The sequence below is a fragment of the Ischnura elegans genome, chromosome 1, assembly GCF_921293095.1.
Source record: "Ischnura elegans chromosome 1, ioIscEleg1.1, whole genome shotgun sequence".
Lineage (NCBI taxonomy): Eukaryota > Metazoa > Arthropoda > Insecta > Odonata > Coenagrionidae > Ischnura > Ischnura elegans.
This window is the reverse complement of record NC_060246.1, coordinates 68,348,598-68,371,983: the sequence shown is the minus strand read 5'-3', so window position 1 is coordinate 68,371,983 and position 23,386 is coordinate 68,348,598. Positions and strand designations below refer to the sequence as shown.

Genomic DNA, 23,386 nt, shown 5'->3' with positions numbered 1-23,386 from the left:
ATTGACAATATATAATTCCTAGCAAGTATGATTTTTCCAGCTCATTTTGATGTTTAATTGAAAGCCTTATCAATGTTTACCAAAACTATTTCAAAGCTTTTATGGTAACTGGGCACTTGAAAAACAAATTGAAAAATGAAATATGATTTTTTTCCCCGACTATGTCGCAAAATCTTAGCTATCCCATAACAATGACATGAATTTCCAGATTAAGCTTATATGGAAAATTCATCAAATTAAAAAAGAATAAGTTTCACTGCTCCAGTTTAATATTTTACATTTATCCATATTTTCACACAACATACAAAATCAGTAATACAATGGTATTACACACTTGTCAGAGAAAACTTTTAGTTTATGCTTGACCTTAATTTTACCTTCAAATGTGTATTGTCCTTTTGATTACGAACACCTTCACCCATTTAAAGAACTAAATATTTGTGGCTGCAGAAACCTTTCAATAATATATAAAAGAGTCATCTTAGAAAAGTTTTTGCAATAAATAATTATATTTGATAGTATCATTTAACATATAAAATCACTGGATTAAACAACATTGGTTATATCATGCATTTAGAAAGATTCTTCTCAAATACAATGAAATATAGGTACTCTAAGCCTAATACTTTTGGTCCTTTCATGCTATATACCTAATGGATAAACTTAAAGGAAGCAACGTAATTGAGGAATTGTAGACTCTTTAGCATGTTAACTCTTGCACAAATATATTTTCCCTCTGGCAAATAATTTGGTTGTGACTTTTAATCTGCATGTATAATAATAAGTAAATGCATTCAAACCTCCAGAGTATACTCAAAATTAACAAAGAGAAGTTAGTTACTTACAAAGGGGAATGTTATGGAATTCATTTTCTTTTAGAGTTTAAAAAAATAGCTTACCTAAGATGTAGAGGATAAGATTTTTCTTGCAAATACTTTGCATAAAGACCCTTAGTATTAGTAATTCAGTGGAACATATTCAATTCCTTAACTTACTCGTCCCTTATAGACACATTTAACACCTTCCATTTAAGTTTGTCAGTACTCCATTGAAGTCAACAACATGCCACTTTTCTTCCTATATTATCAATTCAATGCTATAGTTAGAAACCATCATACATACATTTGGCTGATAAGCACTGCCTTATAGCTTATCTTGTGTGAAAAGCAGTTTGTATATGTAAATACAAATCTTAATATGTCAAAAATATTTTATAAGTTATTTGTTGTTAAATTGTCTTTTAAAAGTCACTTGACATATCCTTTGAGTACTCACCTTTATTTGACAAATGAGCATTATGTGCAATGCTTTTAAGCCTATTCAAGGATTGTACATCAACAAAATTTAGATCACCATATTTGTTTTAGAATCTAGGTGAGTGAGTTTGCTTCTAAGTTAGAGTTGCTTTTTTTGATTAGGGCATCATGTTCAGATGGTGATTTGACTGACTGAAGGGTGTCATGAGAGCTATGCATGGGTACCCTTAAATCAATGCTTAAACTTTGGCAGGCATCTGATGAATCGACTTTTTTGGGCATAGCTGGGACTTCAATTTCATCAATAATGGCCACTTTTTTGGAAGTCGAGTGGCTTCCATTCGACGACGAAACAGTGCGAGAAGGATTTTCATCATTCCCAACTACACCTATGGCAGAGATAGCAGATTCCTCTTTCTGAAGTCTCTGACCACCTCGATGATGCTGTGGAATGCTGTCCTGGCAACAGCAGCAACGAATGAAAATAAGAATAATGCCAAGGAAAAGAAGGAGCGTGCCCGCAGCAAGGAAAAATAGTCGATGTCTTGAAGCATCTGCTCCTGGTTTCAGTTGCACTAGTCCTACCACAAGAAAAATAGTACCAAGGAGTAATGATACCACAACAACGTGCAGGACCGAAACACGACCACAGACATAAAATTCAGGAGGTGGCTGGAGGATGGATGAAGGTGCATCGGCGTGACTTTGACGATGGCTCTGTGCTTGAGCAAGCATAGAAGGACTGGCTGGACTTCCAGCTTGACTTTGGCAAGGTGTTGAGGCCTTGGAACAAGAGACTTGCTTTCCAGTAACAAAGAAGAGCTGATTAGGTCGAGGTTTTCTCTTTCTTCGCTCGTGGCGCACGGCCACTGCTGGCATTGCTCCAATCATGGTGACACCTAGAAGTACACAGTGGTTTTTACCTTTGTGCATAAGGATCAATAAAATTTTCATAAAAATAGGGTTATTCCCTAGAAAAATGAGCATAAGCCTCATGAAATCTCTGAATATCTTTTTTCAAATGCATGTCAATATGGAGAGTAATCCATTCCACGTTATTTGTGACTTTCTGTAAAACACAGCACATGAAAACATATTCACTACAACTTTGATGCTGGATTATTAATAGACAAGCTCATGCTAAGATAATTTTATATTTAATTAATTAATATCAATTCATGAACAAGCATATTTCTGGTTTAAGCATAAAGTAAAGGGAGAATTATTAATTATCAGTGTTAGATGTAAAGTAAAAAATCAATGCTTTACTCATGTAAGCCATATGTACAGGCTCAAGAGGTAAGCAATAAAAAATATGAAGTGTATGCACCTTGAATACATAGCCTCATTTTTGCTAAAGCTTTAAGTCAAGTTCTTCATTACTGAATCAAAGTTCAACTTTCATAGGCAAAGTTATCACTGGGGTAAAAAAGCAGTAAAAAGTGAGTGGCTTACAGGAGTAAATATCATAGATCGCACATAATTGAAAAACAGCTGATGCAAAAAAGCAGTTTATAATCATGCTTGCCCTTTTCACTTGACCAACACACAAAATTGCTCTACCTCTCCACTCAATCCATACTAGCGGCATTGAATAGATAGAGAATATGAGCTTCACTTTTGCCATATTGCATAGATATCGACCTAGTGAATCATTGAATAAATACATAAGATAATTGCTATTAAGGTTGATCCAAAGACCTACAATATACCTACTAATAAAATGTTTCTTACACGGGCAGCGTCAAACTACAAAACTGCCACAATACAATTGTATTCTGCAATTACTCAAACAAAAAATATCATCAATGGGATATAGTCATCATATTCATGTTTGTAGCTGAACCACAATTTCCAAATTTTTTGCAAACTCAGTAATATAGCCTGGAAAGGGATGCTATACTATATAAACTCCATTACATAGCCAGCTATTATATTGTATTATTTTTTGAGTCAATTTGTAAATTCCTTACACTTCCACTGCCAGCCTGCTTGGAGCCAGACGTGCAAAGTTTATGTACTTAGATAAGAAAAGTGTAATTTTCTCTGTACCTTAATTTTTTATACACATTAATTTCTTCCCAATTTGGAAGATATGCTTGGGGCTTACAGCCAATGAAGCATTGTGGGGACAGAACATCTGGACAAGATAACAATTTCAATGTTGTTGTAAAAAGTTAGGTCAGCAAAATGGCTCGTGGCATTTCTTTCACATCAAATGAGAACCTATTCATCGGACTGCTGGCAGTAAAAGGGGTAAGTTTCATTGCAACTTTGAAATGATGCCATGAAGGATAGCTGGAGAGCCTGTAAAATTCTTGACATTAACGAAAAATGTTAGCAAAAAAATGAATTTATTCAACAATAAGTATGTGTTTGGTCTGAACCATAGTATTTTCATTCACAATTGTGATGAGGCCTCTATCCCTATGGTGTCATTCCACGCCTAATGATGTGCATCAACTTATACAACATCTTTCGTGAATGTATCTTTCACTAGAAACTCATTTTGCAAAAAAAGTGAAAATACAATAGCCTTAAAATATGCTCTCTGGATCTGAGAATACATTTGCACATCTAATTCATACTAGAACTTTATACTGAACTTGTGCTTTCCTTCATATGTGAAGTACTATGCGTGTAAAGCTTTTACATATGTATATCTACCAACTATGCCATCAGGTGCAAGAAATGGGTATCAGGGAAAAAATGAGTGCACCATTTATTTTAGTGTTTATGAACACATTGTGGAAAAGGTTTCAGGGAGTAAGGAATCCATTAAAAAATATTATTTCAAAATTGATGAACATAATATTTTGGGGTATGGCCATAAGAGTGAAAAAATCAAGCTGATATCCAATAAGAAGCTCCATGTAAATAAAAACAAGCTTGCTCAAGGCACTACATCCTAATAATGTGCTGAATGGATAGTTCAAAACTAAAGAGCAGCAAGCAACTATTCATAATGTATGATCTAATGTCCTACCTTATCAGATTAACAGGTAACCTTGGCTATGAAAATGCATCATCTACGAACATTTTCACTGGCATGTATACACTTCTTGAGCTGAAGATGGCCAACTGATGATTTTATTGTATTTAACGGCAAATATTATCAATATTTAAATTATAATTTTTTAACCCAATACAAAATTTAAATGCTTCATTCAAGAAGAATATTTTTCCCACACATACAAGAAATGGAAAATCTATTTCATTGCTACAGTGTGTAAAAAAACTTCTCCATAACTTTCATCTTAACTTGTAACTCAAAATTATCTATTGTAGTCAACTAAAGGCAAACATTTTGAAAGATATGATATTACAAATAACTTGCAGGCATAGTGTTGCATATTCTGACCTGATAAATGAGTTAATGCATTAATTTATAGATTGATTGATGAAAAATTTGAGGAAGACATAAAAGAAGAAACTACAAATCGTCAATGTTAAGGTTATAGTTCTACTTAATTCAGGGGATTCAGGGGATGCATTTAAATCTGAGGGTCAAGAATTGCAGCACTGGCAAAAGATTCCGATGCCTTCTTCAGTTGCTGATAATGAAGGTTGGTCAATGCTCGACTTCAAACTAGGCATCCGATGACTGAAGAACCTATTGCATGTATGTATATAGCAGTCACAATTGAAAATAAAAGAAATAGCTCTTTGTGAGGTTCACTTCACTAATTTTAATAGGCAAAACCTGAGATTCATAACTAGTTTTCAAAGGAAACACAGGTTGAGCCAATTAAACTTTGTGAAGTAAGCCTTACGGAGGGTTATCTCTTTTATTTTCCGTAGAGAAAGGTTTCACACAGTAAAGCAAAAAGTTATCACTGATAAGGACTGGGAGTAATTATACTCAACATAATTAAATTCAACATGTCAAATCACCCGTATGATGTCTTCACCTGAATCTTGCTGCTTGGATCTAAATTAGTGGTTTTGGAGCATTTATCATACTCCAAAACCACTAATTAAACTCAAACTTGCATCTCAAACCATATCCTATCTCTCGACCTTTCCTGATTCTTAACCTGTACTCATACCCTTATCATGTATCTATCAAATCCATAATTATAAGTAAACATTACGGATTCTCATGCTGCATACATAACCTTATCAGGTATCTAAATCATTGGTCTCCATACTTAACAGCCGCCGAGGGGAACATTTCAAACTGCAGTTTCAGAGCAAACTTCATATTGACAGTCAAAATAAAAAGAAAATGATATAAATACTGATTTTGATTTCATATTGTTTTGCTCAGTTAATAGGTAATAGGAATGAATGCCTTTTTTTTCTGCAGGTAAAGAAAGGTCTACCTGGCCAGGCATGTAGCCAGGCAGGTGCTTTGGGGCTTAGAGCTCTGCTTCTCCCTCCACCAACCCCTCCTGAAAGTTTTTCCTTTGATGCTGCTATCCACAATACATCTACATCTCATAATACCCTGCAAGCCGCCTAATAGGCATGTGGCAGGTAGACCCTAGGCAGGACACCAGCCATTTACAAATAAAAGAGCTCTCAGGAAATTATGACTAGAATTTATTAAAGTCCTTTATGGTTCGGGGTAAAAATGAATTCCTATATCTATCCATTCGGCAAAACATCTCTCTTAATTTATCGCTTCTGTCTGAACTGGAAATATAGAGGGGCTCTAATATTATGTTCTCCATGTTGCTCTTTAAGATATCCATTCTCAATTATTCTTAGCAATCTAAGCCTCCGAGTATCCAGCGGCTCCCAGCCTATTTCGCTTAACATCTGCATTACGCTGACTGTATGCCAAATACGCCGCTATCCACATCACTATCAATCATGCATCTTCATCAAATAGCAATGTCCGCATCCCAAATCTACACTCCAAATCCTCAACCCATCCTTTTCTCCTTAAAGCCTCTACATGAATCCATACTCTCATGCTTATATGGTCCATAAACGCAACATACTACTCCAACTTAACCATGCATTTATATGCCTCAACAGCATTCTACCCTCACCTCTTCTACCAGAACCTTTGCCATCCAATCAACCCTGCACCCAACATCAAGATCTAGCATCCTTTAAGAGCCAACGTCACTCACAGAGATACATATTAGAAAAATTTCATTAAGTGCTGGCATCACTCTAACTGTTAATAGTATTTATCGTAATAAAATAATGTTATCATGTTAATGGCTGTTGCTTAAGTTCTCAAATAAAGGAAAACGAATAAAGAAAAGAATCTGTTCAACAATCTGTTCAATAAGTCAAATTTTCATCAAACTTATAGAAACAAGTCATCATTCAAACATCCATTGGTTTCGCGGATATTTTTTATAAGGTTTGTAATAATTCATATAGCCTGGCAATTTTCTCATGAAATTGGGTAATTTCTGCATGGCATTCAAAGAGCTCAAAATATCTTTAGTCCACATCCTACTCTGGCACTTCTCCCAACATGTAAACCAAAACCATTGTCCATACTCTTGTCCTGCATTGGCACCTTCTCCTTTCATCAGCACCAATTTCCCATTTTCCCTTTGTAATTTGTTTACTTTCCCTGTCTCTACACTCCCAGCCCTCAATTTCAACACCATCTCAACTTCCACACTTGATTCTCACATGTGCATGCTTAGGTTGCTTAGAAACTCACATCTAAGTTCAACATCCTAACTACCTCCTCCATCCCTGTCATGACTTCAAATCCAAATCTGACAACCACTACCTACAATTCTATATTTTGCCTCTGCACTCAGTTTTACTATGTATCCACAAATGCAGCCTCAAATCATTTTTCATATCCCCAGCTTATACCTGCAACCTTACTGCAATAGCCCTCTCATTCACGACTAGACTTATGTCCTATCATTGAATAGAAACAACCATATGATATATGGTTAACTTTTTATTTATCCATGATAAAATTTTTCATTGAAAAACAGTCTATGTTGATAAAAAATATGACACTTCATTATGGACTGTTTACAGTGTTCGTGGAGAAACTACCCTTCGATGCTTGAAGTTGGTGGACAATAATAAACTATTTAACTTTGAAAAGACTTTCTCTATGGTTGACGGAGATCAAATTATCAAGATAAATAAAGAATTTGAGTCTACAACTATTCCAACACTCAGGGATAAAATCCTAACTATTACTACTCTGATCATAGGAGGAGAAAACTCCTTTCTATTGGATGGTGAATAAAAACTTTTTTAAATTTCCATTAAATTTCGATTTCATTCAAAATTTATAACTTATTTGGTAAATTAGAGCCCAATCTGGATCTCTTATGATCCCATTATCTGGCCAAGAAATTGGCACATAAATGACTACAATCCTTTTTAACCTAGGAGAGGGCACGTGGCGAAATGTAACATTAGAAGGTGCAAAGAAAGTATTTTTTTCTCTCTCCTAGGAATGATATAGTTACGCTGTGTTCTTTTTTTTTAAATAGGTCCACCGAATTAAATTGATACTAATGATTATTCGTATTAAATAAAGAAGAACCATGGGGTGATACATATCCCACATGCCCTTTCCTGGATCAAATGCATTTTATTGACTGATTGAGGGATAATCGGTCTTATTCGGCCTATAGGTACAATGCTAGCTGAAGACATATTAACTCTGATATAAAATTTCCATCACTAAACAAGGTATTCTTCCCCTTGACAATAAATCCACAAGACTGAGTCAAGTACACAACTATATCAATAGATGTTTATGGTCAGCAGACATAAGATAATAGAGTACCATGTTAGCAAATGAATACATATGACATTCACCTGTATATACGGTCAATAGAATTTTCGTACTTTTATGGATGTACCTGTCATGGCACAAAAATGCACAAAAAGTATAGAATAGTAAATAAAGTATTATGAGTATTGAAACTAATACTTTGACCACTCAGTGGCTTCACTCGGCTCATTTTGCAAAATAAGCTAGTATGTAATGGTCTTTTGAATTAAAACAAAATACCAAATTGAAGGAAACTCAAGAGTTTAATAAGTTTTTGCCAAGAAAAGAACCCATATGTAAATAAAACCAAAGACCTACAAAGAGATAAGACCTATCAATTTCAAGGGAATTCATTACACATGCATCAAGAACTAGAGCAATTGAATTAAATTTTATCCAAATAAGGCACGCATTTTTGGTCACTTGGTCAAGAAATCAGGTCTTACTTTAATTTAACACAGACAATTATGTAAGGGAACAAATGCTAACCCAATGAATTGCATGTGATTATTGTCTTGAGAAACAACCTTTGAAGTGTACAACCACTACATGGTCTATTTTGTTCAAACCCCACCAGCCAAAGGAAAAGACAGAGTATAATATTTTGCTCCTAAACAATGGAGAGAATTGGAAGGAAATGATGACTTTTTTATACTTATGATATCTAGAAGACTGTATGTACATCCAAAATTTAGCTGGGATTCTAGAATGACATTTGAAATATCATCCATTGCAAGAAAATTCTATGAAAACAGCATGACCACCAAAAAAAGTATAAGATATCCGTACACAGCTCATCAATTTAATGATTGACCGTAATATATAATGGATATAAGTTACTAGGAGGCCTGACTGCATAGATTCTGCAAACCAAGAGCTTTAGGTGAAAACAATTTCAGTATAGCCTCAGTAATGCACTGCATTCAGAGTCATCTCATCTAGTAACTGTATTAAACTATCGTTGGGTTAATGAATTCATGAAATGGGTTCAAATCAATTGCAGAAATGTTGTCAACAAAAATGCATGGAGAAGGAGAGTCAAAGTAAGGTATAAATCTAGAATTCATGTTTCGAAGGGAAGGGATTTCCAACAGGTTTTATACTTTTAATTTTAATTCTGATGCATTAAGATTCATACAGCATTTATTTTCATGTAATTTTTCAATTAAAATGTGCACAGAATGAAAGATCAAACTTAAAAGGTGGGCTAGCACCCCCACCACCAATGATCCATACGTGGTCAAAGTGGATTCGTGAATAACACCCACAGAATAAGTAGAATACATATTTAGATCACTGCCCACAAGTCATGCAGACTAAAAATAAACTAAGTGTATCTGAGGGGATTTTTAATGTCAGGGAGTGAAATAACTGAAAAGGTTTTCTGAAAAATACTTTTAATGTCTATCAGTAACATGACTAATAATGAGGATCAATTTTATTGAATAAATAGGTAGACAATTCTTTACACATGATGAATAACAATACATTAAAATAACCAGAAGATAATCACAATGCTGAAAAAAACTTAAAAGTGTTGTACATCATTCATTCAAAACATAAAAGGTTCACTAAAGAAATGCTTGTGAATTGATGGGGGACAGATGCGATATGGATCACTAAATAGTGGGCTATGTCAACGAACAGGGTGTGTTTAGGCTATTTATGTTGGGACAAGCCATCACTTAATTCTAATAGGGTCTTCATTTTTCCTCCAATGGAGGGACTAGGGAGAAGACCATTGCACCATAAAAATAAAAACAGAAGGTATCATAGTGTACAAGCACATAAGAGAGGCAAACATGGTTTTGGAGCCTGGAAATAAAAAACTAAGAAGAATTACTGAATACAACCATGCATAAAAGAGGCACACAAAAGGCAAAGAGGGGTGAAGAAGCTTTATTGGTTCTGGAAATACAAAAGTTAGAAAAATTTTATTCTACAGTACATACAACAATTAAACAATTTGTTTCCCTAAGCACAGGAAATACACATGGCACAGCCTCATTCATAAATCCTACATCAGTTCTAAAAATAGTTTTGGTCTGCAGACATCAGGTAATTGAGTATTGTGTTGGCAAATAAATATGGCATTCACTCATTTCACAGGCTTAGAGATTTTTTTGTACATTAATGGAGGTGCCTAAATGTGATGGCACACATAAATGCACAAAAATACTATAGATCATTGTAAGAAGCAGAATGAGCATTCCAACTAATACTTCAGTCACTCTGCTGATTTTCTCAGCTTATCGTGTTAAATAAGGCAGAGACAGTATTCTGAAGTTTTTGATGGAATACCATGCATGAGTCTTAGGAAAATGTTTCTTTACTCTGCGGATCTACTCTAGGAGGTTGAAAACTTAAAGTGGCTCCCAGGGCTTTTCAAAGTCCAGGATGTATACATTCGTTTGTGTACTTATATTTTTATGGGTCATAGAAGAAAAAAAAAGTTGTTGAGGAGGGCAGTGACAGATAGATAGCATACAAAAGAAGATATTAGGATTCAAATCCTTTCGTGGAAAAAGAGAGATCCTGCTCCAAAAGTTAAGTTCATTGCATTCACATTAATTCTTTCTTTAGTAAGTTAATTTTTATGCATTTGTATTTACATACTAATATAACAACACATCCTCTAGGAATTTTAAAATTAGTATTACGAATGATTATAATTATTTTTACATCGTGTGCAGCCATCTTTCACATTTTTTAAATCAATGAAACAAAGGTATATTTAAAAACCTTCCAGAACAGAAAACTCTATTCCACTATGGATATGAAGATTATTTGAGGAATTAAATATACGATTCACATTTATACAATAGGAAAATGTGAAGAAGTTAGTTGTGCTGATTGCTAGATAGAAGCAGATTTTAGAATCATTTATATAGAGCTTCCTATTAGGCAAAGCCCATAAAATCAAATATATTCTCAAATGAGTTTTATGAATACCTATATATGTAGCACATTAAGGCTTTAGAAAACAGTTTGAGTGAAAATGGAATGTAAGCAATCTGAGATGAGTGAAAGAAACCATATGTTTATGATATGTATTATATACAGTTCCCAAACTACAAAGGGGCAGGAGTGGATCTTGGATTTTCTTGAGGAGGGAGCACAAGCTCTTGAGATGGGCCTGGAGGCCAATGGGCAGAGTTTTGGGGGAACAAGGGGGAGCCTGGTCCTCAAAATAAATGGTAATTTATCCTAGAAAAGTATGAAATGTGTAGAAATACCAAAACATTTTAGTCTTAAATAGTCTTGCGATGCAGTTTTTAGAGATATTTTAAAAGAAATTTTCCCTCGTTTTGCTGGGGGATGGGAAACAATAGCCCCTAAACCCCCTGCAGGATTGCCCCACCCCCCGACCCTCAAAACATAAAACTCTAAACTTTGCCCATGCATAGGCCAGAAGTTTTGAAGTCAAGTTGGGTGAGGGAATATGTATGCCCAGAACTATGAGTATGACAACGCGGGTTGGTTACGTGCCCCTAGACTGGATCCACCCCTGCCAAAGGGTGAATGATGGAGGTTTTTAACAAAACAAAACAAAATTTTCCAGTAAATAATGTTAACTTGTGGATATTAGCTGAAACGATGGTAAATTTATTGACGTAGTAATAGTGCATGTGGAAATTTGAACATCAAATTTCCTCATTTTACTCAGAAAAGCAATGAAGTTGGTGGTGTATCTTCAGCTACTGATGTAATAAGTTGCCTAAACTTCAAAGGAAACATGGAAAATTGTAGTTAAGTATTTATTTTGAATAATCACATGATATCATGGTCAGGTAAACATTTTTTGACAATTTTTGCTCATAATGCATGTGAAATAAATATTTAGATAGAGAAAACTAACAATACACTTAGCATGATATAACAATAAATTTGAAATTTAAGGCCAGTAAGCATTTCAAAGCCTTCCATAACGAGAGGTATATATATATATTTATAAAACCTGTAGCAAAATATAATATTTACAGTCTTATAGGCTTGAAAGAATGTACTCATCTCAATAACCTCAAGTAGAGGAGAGAATCCAGAATTTCAACGATGGACTTGAAAATTCATATTAAATTATTCCTCAACTAATATAGAGAAGAAAGATTAAATGTGCTATAGAGTTCAACAACTTAAAAATCATACTAATTCCATAACAACATCTATATATATATTCCAAATAGATTTTATATTGACAAGCTGAATGTGGAAAATTTATCAGAAAACAGGATAAAACTTTGATGAATATAGTTACATCATTTACATCACCATAAACAGCTTAAAAGCTTAAACTTTCTATCATATTTTCTTATCGACGGAGTCATTAGTGTAATTTAAATAGGGACAAATATAAATGCAGTTATCCATTGACTTGGATAGGAAAGAAATAATAAGATGCCCACAGTTTCAAAGATCTTATTTTAAAAAGTAATGAGTCAAACGTTAAGGAGGGCATACACCAATATGTAAAGGCTAAATAAAGGTGAATGATAAAAAGTGTATGTGCAGCTTTTCAAAATAAAATTCAACATAAATATAGTAACATGTTGGAATCTTAGCCAGACTTATATTTCATTACCGCTTAGAAGAATGACTTGGTTTAAAATTATTCAATCATAGTCAAGATCCTTAAAATCTTCTCATTTTAAGATGAATATAATCATCACTAGATTCTAATGGATTCTTTTGGCAAACAGACAGCCTTGAAACAAACAGTCAATAAGGGTGTCATTGGAACATTAAATTAGGATCCAAAGAAAACGAATTATGACTAAAAAAGTTTAAATCCTTTAACTGCATAAAATATTGACCATTCTAGTTAGGCTTTGGCATATTCATACATACTTCTGTTAGTTTTTCAGAAGAGTTATGAAAGGCATTCTGCTGGTTAACGTAGGCTTGCAATGAACATTTTGGAAATCCCTCCACCATTCTCTCAACAGCATTGTGCTTCCTTTTCAAATTTGAAATTAAGTGCTACATATTCCTTTTCATTATATCCAATAATCCTGTTCTCTCCCTCTCCTTACTTTAGCAGCCTGACTTCCCTTCCAACACTACTTCTTTAAAAATCTCCTCTCCAATCAGCCCTCTATCCATCCAAATCCTCTGCCTCTCCTTATCTCCTCTACAAGTTTCCTATTCTCAACTGCCAACAAGCACTTCTTTAAATCGAAACTTGAAGCATTTACGTGGTGGAAGGGCTCCATATTAATAATGAAAAACACTTGAAGTAACAAAGTTTTTTTCATTATTATTAAGCACTTCTTTATTCTGCTCCATCTACCTCCCCTTCTCCATTCTCCTCCTCACCCACCTATTGAACACCTTCAGCTTTTGTGTAACAGATGAAGAATGAATGAAGTATGGGCGTCAAAATCAGGGATGTTTTTGAGGCCTTTAATGGCTCCTCACAAAATTTAGAATAAAGCCCCTTTCTTATAGTTTTGTGACCTAGCAACTCTTGCACTTCTCTCCTTGTGAGTCTTGTGAGACAATTGGGGGCTGCCATGCACTCCACGTGGCATAAATGATGTGGTTAAAAAAATTCCTGGCTTGAACTATCCATGAAACCAAAGCTATACAATAATTCTCATCTTTCATTTAAGGTATGAAATGATGTTTGCATAAAAAACTTATATTTTAATGGCCATTTCAATCAAAACTGATAGAATCAATAACAAGAGTATTCTGGCAAAGTGAATGCTCAGAGCTCTCGCTCAGCTCAGAAGTGGACCGCTACATAGCATATCATCGCAGGCCCTTGGAAAGCACCTTGAACATAAAAGCCATTTACCAAGGCAGGACTTGAACCCAAAACCTTTGGTTTGGTTGACAAGAACTTAATCCCCCACCACTGAGGCCTACAATTTGGCCAGTCAATGATGATCAGGGACAACATCTCATATGACTACGTATTTACAAACTGCTTCCAATGGAGAAGACATCCAGCAGTCATCACTGACAAATTGTGAGTTAAAAAACAAAAAAGCATCAAATTTCCAATACTACTACCTACTGAACCAAAGTCAGCAATGCAGCAAAGACAACTAGATGCCTCTTCCATTAGAAGTAGTTCATTAATAGTAATATGATATTGTTGTCCTTGATCATCAAAAGAACTTCAAATTAAGTTAAATCGATTATAGGCGCTTTTGAAAACTCCCTATGTCTGCACCAAAAGTTATAATATACCTATAGAAGACATGAGTTGAAGTTTACCACTCTGTCTCTTTTAACTATTGGTAAAGGGATTATTAACGTTGTGCGCCATAGATATCGTTCCAATTTTAGGGGTCAAAGCTCAACCAATGGTCTTCCACTAACTTATGAATGTTTTCCCAAACTGATACTGTTGTCATGCTAAATGCTTAGCACATTATTACTTTCTTCAGTCTTAATTCGTTAAAACATACATATTTAACCATCTCTAGAGTAAAAATACTTAATTTGGCGTACAGCATCAGAGATCTTGGCATGAAAAAATAAGGTTTCTCCATTAGGGAACTACATATATTCTCTCTTAATTAGTGCTATATGTAGCAAAAGCATTACTCCTGAAATTACAACAGAGATCCCTTTTTTAGGCTTCTTGAAATGTACGGAGTGTATGCACCAAAGATGCTCCCTTAATAGTGACTTAAAAATAAATGGAGGAGTCCAAATTTTGGCTTGAAAGATTAAAAAAAAAACTTAAATGCATTAAACGCTGGAGGGGCACAAATTTTCAATTTGCCTGATAAAAAATTAAAATGAGTTATCATAAAATGAGTTGATACATTGTAATCCAAGAATGGAAAAATGAAAATAATTCAGTAATAATCTATATAATATCAAAGTCACCACATAAAGTAGTCATACTAATATAATATATATGGACAGCACAGATGAAACATTTCCTGAAAGCTTAACCCTATTGGAAATTTCTTATAAGTCTTACAGAAATTCTTATAAGAATTCTGTAAGACTTATAGGATTCTATAAGTCTTACAGAATTCTTATAGGATTCTATAAGTCTTACATATTTCTTATAGGATTCTATAAGTCTTATAGAAATTCTTATAGGATTCTATAAGTCTCACAGATTTCTTATAGGATTCTATAAGTCTTATAGAAATTCTTATAGGATTCTATAAGTCTTACAAAAATTCTTATAAGAAATCTGCATTTCTTATAGAATTCTACAATAATGCTGCGCGGGTCGCATACCTTTTAGGTTTTCATCCAGCAGGCGTGTCACCATAACTTATGTTGGCAATTGATAATTATTTAAGGAATTCTACATAAGATAATTTTTTGAAATTATGTATAACTCTTTTTTAAGTAATGTTCTGCTAATTTCCTGGTTTTTTTCAGCATGGTATTTGACATAAATGGTTCCAAGAAGCAGAGGCTTCTTTAATACGACTTGTTAGTATATATAGCTGAGGGCACATGAAAAATTGTAGACTTATAAGATCTCTCTGTTTCGAGTCTACAGATTACTTGACCGATGGAAGTTCGATATGGGCCATGAATAACCACGATTGTACACTACGATTGCATACGTTGCAGGATACTGTTCACATGGTTCCCCAGCAACCTAAACTTGTTTGGTTGTTAGGTTCCCCAGCAACCTAACAACAAAAACTTGTTTGGTTGTTAGGTTGCTAGGGATTGCTTTTATATGTTAATCATTCACTATGTCTTTGTGATAGCAGTTTAATAAAATAAGTCGTGTGCTTCTAACCAAAATAAGGCATTGACCTCATTTGGTAAGTATTAAAAAACTGGCATTCCTAAAATTATGTTACCATAAACAGATAGTTTCGTTGAATTTTAAACTTTTCATCATTAATTTAGATAGACATGTATATTTTTCAGATTGTGGCATATCTAACATAAGAGGAAGTTTGAATGAAAACAGTGTTTTAATGGACAAAGTGAGTGATTTAGTTGTCTCTGAAGAGAATGAGAATGAATTTGTATGAGTAAACCTAAATAACATCTGCACAATTATTATTTTATGGAAAATACATAAAATATTATTCTCAATCAGTGTTTCTGTGATTCCTATTAATTTCCCTAAATCTTGCACTTATTGTTAGCCATATTCTACGTATCCTTTTCTCCAAAATGGCATCAAATTCTATTTTGCTTTGCTGATTTCTTTCATTATCTATCCAAATCTGCATGTAGAGGTCTCATTCTCTCTGGTATCTTAAATAAACATTGCTCATATGCATTTTATTTATCAAATTTTACTCTTCCTTCCCATATAATTTCTTGAAGTACCTATCTCCAGTGGAACTTGAATTTTATTTCATTTGCTTCTTCAATTTTCCAGGTTAAATCATATTCCATATTGCAATTCCTGTATCTTTCATTACGTAGTGATTGCCAAAGTCGTATTCTATTATCAATCCATCATTCTAGGCTATCGTTGGTTTCATTGGTTTTAGTTTCTTTTAGTATGTGGGGACGTTAACTCTATACAGAACCCATGCCCTGAAAGACCTCTATGGTATCTCCCCTTGTCTGGCCAGTCAGGTGAACTTTACAGAGCTTGAATTTCCTTGCTTGATGTACACTAACGATAGACATCTACATTTGGTTCATGGGAAATCATTAGGTTTGCTGTATACTAGATATAGGCATCTACATTTGGATTGAATTAGGTATAATGCTACCTTTGTACTCTCAGTAGGGATGTAAATCTTATGTAGCTTTTTATAGAAGTTTGCGCAAGTGTTTTAAGCATGTTGATATGATATTTATAATAAATATTTCCATCAGAAAATTTGTTATAAATAACATTTTGTAACTGATAGTTAGAAGAAATTTTCTTATAAGAAAAACTCTTATAAGAAATTTTCTTATAAGAAATATGCCCAATTTCTGATAAGAAATTTTCTTATAGAAAAATTCTTATAAGAAATATGCCCAATTTCTGATAAGAAATTTTCTTATAGAAACATTCTTATATGAAATTTTCTTATAAGAAAAATTCTTATAAGAAATATGTCCAATTTCTGATAAGAAATTTTCTTATAAGAAATTTCCAATAGGGAAGAGCTGCTTGACATGCCATTCAGACACACTATGTTCATTCAACAAGGTGAAATATATGGCCTGAAACTAATGAGTATTAGAATCATAATTTGTTAGAAATTGCTTTTTCTGGTCCACGTTCTGGACTCTTAAATGGAATGGTTTTTGTTCTGTGACTGGACTGGTATGAAATTTGAAAGGTCACAGAAAGGTATGAAATGGTACAGAAACTGGTCATGTTTCTGGTCTGTTCTTGATCTGGAGAATCTGATAGCCTGTAACTGGTCTGTATTATGTATGATCTGATGTGAAATATTCAATGGTGTGTAAATCATCATCTGAATTTTAGTTGATGCAACAAATCTCCAGTTTTTCACAATACTATAAGCTTACTTGTTTACACTCTTGTCTTAGTTGGACATTTTCATGAAAATATTGGAGCAAAGAGTAATTGAGGATCATGGAAAAACATTGATACAATATTAATTCTAAGTTAGCATCAATATGATGCATATATGTAAAAGTGTTTTACAACTTAGTACCTCTCTATCATTTGTAAATTGCCATTTTGCCTCACATATCTGACACAAGTATGATGCCTGTGTACACAACTGAGACTGTTTGGCAGCAATTTGTTATATTATGCTCCAGTGACATTCGTTGTGAAAGCATATGTATTGGTGTTATGACTTCCTAGAAATGGCAAAATTGCAATATCAAATCCGAATTTGGAGATATATCTAAATGGGCAAAAATATAACATATTTCTGGTATTTTTTTTAGGCCAAATCTGGTAAAAGAGAATTTTTTGCCTGACACCTATTTTGATTGTTTTGGTGATACCAATTATAACAGTGTTACCAACTCACCGGCCAAAATGCCATTTATACAGGCCGAAGTGGTGTGGAGATCTATTCAAATTTCTTGTGGAGGCTTCCACATTTGGTCTTCTTAATTTATTCCCCATTATAGACCAGTTTCAGACCTCTTGAACCAGCCCAGCCCAGTTACAAATAAGTCACACATTAGTTGCAGGCTGCATGATTTTTCCAAATTTATAATCCAATGGTACAAGCTCTGTTATGAAAAGCTGTGATATAAGTTGGTGGTCATTAATAACTCATATCTGTTTAAGTGGCAAAATTTACATTGGTACAGGGAGTATGTCTGCAAAGCCAGTGCTGCACTCCCAGTGCTAAGCTCTCTATGTGAACCGGCAAGTACTGCCCTCAGTGGAGGGAGATGTAACTATCACATGTCTCGTTGTTTAATAAAGCAAAACATCCTAAACCACAGATTGGAGTGGTTCGTTCCAACGCTCGGCTTGCACGCTCCCTAACCATAACCAAAACTAGAAAGAATAGAGAGTTTTTATAATATCCTGTGGACATAAGTAACAGGATGGTGTAGGAAAGTCCTCATTTTAAAACTACTATCTATTACTATAGCTAATAGTAATGGAATGCCTACTCAACAATTATGTTCTCAAATAACTTCAACTGGAAACTTACAAACAAAGCAATTACATAGAAAGTGTGAGGCAGTAAAAAACAATCTATAAAGGAATAGAAGAAATATGAAGGCACACACTAAATTCAGATTCCAAATGATACAAATGGATTAAATGAATAATTCTTTGAGATTTCATTGTCTCCTTTGCTGTATCCATGGCTTTAAATAAGACCGCAGTGAGTGGTGGATTGGTAAAGATATTCTTAATTTTTGGTAAAGAGAACCTTATTTGCTGGGAGTTAGGAACCTCCTCCTCTCAAAAATTTAATTTTCTAGCTATACTCTGGCTGGACTTTACACTTCATGACAGTTACTATGAGCAAATACTATCTTTCATTGAAATCAGGGGCAAATAGACCATAAAATGTACCCTCACTCTATACACCCACTTCAAATAAAACATCCCACTGCAAATTTTATTTCTATGACCCTACAAATCTCTGTATATGCTAATGAGTGTAGTATGATTTTTACTTTTTGGACCCCAGGTGCACTAAGTCAGGGTCCATTCACAATTTTGGGCAAGGATATCTGTAATGAATGAAATGGCAAAGAAGAGCTGCTAAGACTGTTGCCTCATTAGGGTGGCTACTTATAAGTAGCAGTTAATACTTACTCATCTGTAAATGTAATGCTAGAGTCTGTAGACCAAAAAGTTAATGTTACTACACATTAAATCAGGGTCATTGTTTGTGAAATACAAATGTAATGACAAGGACAGATCCTGCTCCACAAAAAATATGCTTTTGGAAGTAGTTTACACATTCTGGCAAAATTTTATCAGGGTATATCATAATCTACTCCTTTATCTGCTCAGGGGTGTCAAAAATGAAAAATAAAGTTGCTAAAGGAATGACACAAATATTTTTTTGTGATAAGTGAAAGGGAGATGATAAAGAGATCAGCATAAAACGGAATAATTTTGAAGACTTAATCTCTAAATTCCAAAAATTGTTCCCTCACATTTAAATTTCTATAAGTGCTTTCACCCCGTATCAAAAACCTGGGCCAAAAATATTTTCATGGAAGACTTAGTTACTTGAGAGAGTGAGCCTTTCCCAAGTTTTTAACTTGCATAGATTAATGACAGCTAATCATTTGAAGGCTAAGAAAACATGAACTAGTGCACAAAGTCTGCAAATTATTATTATTTAGGTTTTGAATTTTTAACATGACTTCCTAAAATCTTAATTCAAATATTTGTAAAACTTCCTTAAATTTAGCTTCTAATGAGCTTAAAAAAAGCATTACATTTTTTTTGTTTACAAGACATTCAGATAAATTATTATCTACCAGCCATGCAAATAAATTTTATAAGAGATTAAATCCCCATGGGTTAGTGCCTACATAAATCTACACAGTCTGTGTAGTCACATGCACAGGCTGTGTAGATATATGTGCTACCATTTGGTTCAACTTATGTAGTTCCTCTAACTTTCATAAGTTCCTCACACTTTCTACATTCCTAATGTCCAAAAATTAGGCTCTACCCTGCACTTTCAAGGCAAATGCATTGCTTCTTATCTCAAACAAAATGCATATGTATAATGGTATCAACTCTCAATTCATATAAAATAATTCTAATTTTACTAATCATTTTCAGTCACCAGAAAAGAATATCTTTTTGTCCAAGCATTCAGGAAATCTTATTCAACTTCCTCACCACAGAGCTCATTTATCTGCTTCTTGTCATGCTCATATCACACGGACAATAATAGGCTACACCAGCCTTAAACCTAATGAGAGAGTGCTACACAAGAAGGATCAAATTAATTTCATCACAAGTAATGGGAAAATCATTATCTACATAATTCTAACAACTTCTTTGAAGAAAAGCATTGAGGAAATTTAGAAAAAAAACTTGCATTATCAAAATTGTCAACATATTCAGATAATTAATCCAAGAATTTCAACTGTGGCAGGCTTCAAAAAAGTTACCGGCAATAAGTCGTTCACAGTGCCAGGAAATGAATCTTCTTAAAAGTTCAAACCATGATATATGTACATTTAAACCAGCATCATGGTCTTTTTCTGTTGTATGTTTACGATTTACTTTTAAAAAGACCTGAAACACATTTAAAGTCAGAACAAGGCATTTGATATCCCATTTATTACCCCCACAAGTTTAGTTTGAAAAAAATTTCAAATGCTTTCACACAAGGGGCTATGATTTCACAAGCAGTTTTTATTCTAGCAGAAAGCTAGATATTCTAAGAACATAACTTTCACAAATTCTTTATATTTACGCGGATACGAGTCCCTTCTAATTTTTCAAACTTCAAAGTATCATAGAGTTATAATCACTGGACTATGTCACAATCATAACACATTAAAATGAGCTGAGAACATTTAATTTGCGAGGCAAAAATAGTTTGTATCACAATTTGTAACTACAGTTACACTCTATCAGTGTTCTTAGGCCATGAAAGCCCAACATGTTGGTATGAATTCTACTAGGTACTTAATTTAGCATGTTTGTTTATTACGGAATTTTAGGTGTAATCTTAATCGCATATGGGTCCTCAGTCATCATACACTCAATGCATCACAATATAAGACAATAAGGTAGAACTGGCACAATTTTCTCATGGGATGGGAAATATACCAAAAATGTTTAGTAACAATAACAAGATGACAAAATAAATTCACCCTCGATTCTTTCACAGTGCCTTCTTCATAGGACTTTATTCTTTTCATGAGTTGAACAAGTGTATAATGTATGTCATTTGCATCTGTTATTAAATAAATTAAATTGACTGACTTTTAAGGTCATGCCAAAGTATGTGTTGCTTAGTTTAGAATAATGTTTCCCTCCACTTGGGCAAAAAAGGTAGCTCAGATTTAATGCCCTCCAAATAAATTTGCAAATCCCCTCATTACTTGAAAAAATCTGGTACTGAGTATTTAAGAAATTTTGACTTCATCATAGTCATTGTGCATAGACTTCCAATAGTGCAAATAAAATTCCAATGTACATAATAAATTTTCAGATTAGTAATTAGTATTCACGTATTTGAAACTTAGCATGTTAAAATTCAAAATAGTGATTGCTGGTGATTTAGTCCATTAATACTTATTCCAAGATGTGCGAGACATAATTTATAATTAACCTTTCTACTCAGGTGTTGAGTGTACTCAATGCAGTATAGATCACCTAATCACCGATAGATTCACTTGTTGAGAGTCACTTGACATGCATTATAAAGAAGGCCCAGGGGCATCAAAAAATTAAATTCTGAGTAAGTAGAGAGGGTAAAAAAATCTGAGTGTAAATAGTCCATTAATTAATTAGCAGTATTACATGGTTGCAATTGAACGGTTCAGGGAAGGCCAAATATTAGGCATTTGTGTCAATTGGGTAATGACTTTTAAGGGGAAAGAGTAAAGCTTGAGAATAATTTTAAAATTAAATTTAAATGAGTGCAGAAATGAATTTCTAAACCATGATTTATACACAAAATTATGAAAATTAAAATTATATAACCACGTTAGTTATCAAATTAAATGACTGGAAAAGCAAATATTTATCAACTCATTTTATGGTATTTTAGCTTAAACCAAAAATTAAGTATTTTTGACTCATGAGGGCATGAATATATGTTAATAGATACTACTGGTAATAAAAATTATAACTGCTCTAAATCTTGATGATATAGAAGAGAGCTAGTTAGATTGTCATTATGGTTAAATCAACGTAAAAAATGGCTCAGTTTCCTACAAAAAGAGAGTATGTTTTGGTAAGATATTAGTTATTGGAATCAAGCCACTTGAAAAGTGAGATATCAATGAAAGAGCTGTCACTGAAAATCAACATCTAAATAAGAAGCTAATTCATTAGAAAAGCTAATTTAATGAAGCAAAATAATAACTTTTATCAAGGAATAACAATTTTTTTCAAAATCCTGTTACTAATCCAAGCTATAGAAAGGGAAGAAACTTTTTTGCATGCAGGTACATATACACTTAAAAGTTTCCGAAAAATACCATGAATGGAGGAATATTCAGCTAAACACAACTATTGTTTACATCAACTAAGTAAGAATAATAGCCCATATCTGTGCAAAAGGTCACACAAAGAACAAATTATAAGATGATAAAAATTGAATCTGAGTTTATGCCAAAACCATTAATTATAAGCATTAAATTATTAGTATTTCTCTCCCATTCAAGTCAGATAGAGAACAAATAATGAATAAGAAGTATTTCCGTCTCGGTTGTTGGAAAAGTACATATATAAATTAGGATAACAGGACGAAGTTGTTCATTCTGTACAAGTCCTTTGAGGGTCCTTTATACTGAAAATATACCCTCCCTTGAGTGTTGGTAACATATCAAAATGAGTCAGTGTGGTAAAAGAAGTCACTCTCCTTGCAAGCTTCATAGTAGCTCATTTTTTTATCTATTCTACATTTCCTAGCATAAGACCGGAATGTTGAAAGTGAATAAATAAATTATTCTGATGGTTCCAGGAGTGAAAATGGCTTAGTCATGGACCAAAAGCTATGACTTGTGCTCACTATTTTGTGTTATTTTAATTATGGATACTGGACAGCCAGTTAGTAGAAATGCTGAGTGCCATTCGATATGTATACTTCCTAAACTGAAAGAAAATGTGTTTAATTTTTTCATCCACCTTTATAGCTTTCTGTCAGATAATAGCAATTTTAAAATTGAAATGATTTTCGGAAATAGTAATGTAGCTATTTACCTCATCTCAAAAAGTTTTTGCAACATAGTGGACTGAAACACCGTATAACATATAAGTTTTATCCAAAAGAAGCTAAGCTTGTTTTGAACGTGAATTGTACAAAAAATGCTCACTAATCCAATGTAGGAAATATACCAATTATTATCAAGGCTTGTG

General features: G+C 33.7%; 1 protein-coding gene across 2 annotated transcripts in view; it reads right to left on the bottom strand.

Annotated features, from left to right (window-relative positions):
* Positions 1-247: 247 nt before the first annotated feature.
* Positions 248-23,386, bottom strand: part of LOC124162794 — a 409,880-nt gene continuing 386,741 nt past the window's right edge. The window contains exon 6 of one of the 2 annotated variants that reach the window (XM_046539452.1): positions 248-2,155. In XM_046539452.1, the coding sequence (XP_046395408.1) occupies positions 1,371-2,147 (777 nt within the window). In that variant the 5' untranslated portion in view covers positions 2,148-2,155 and the 3' untranslated portion in view covers positions 248-1,370. The remainder of the gene's footprint in view (positions 2,156-23,386) is intronic. The other variant, XM_046539443.1, reaches the window with a different exon arrangement.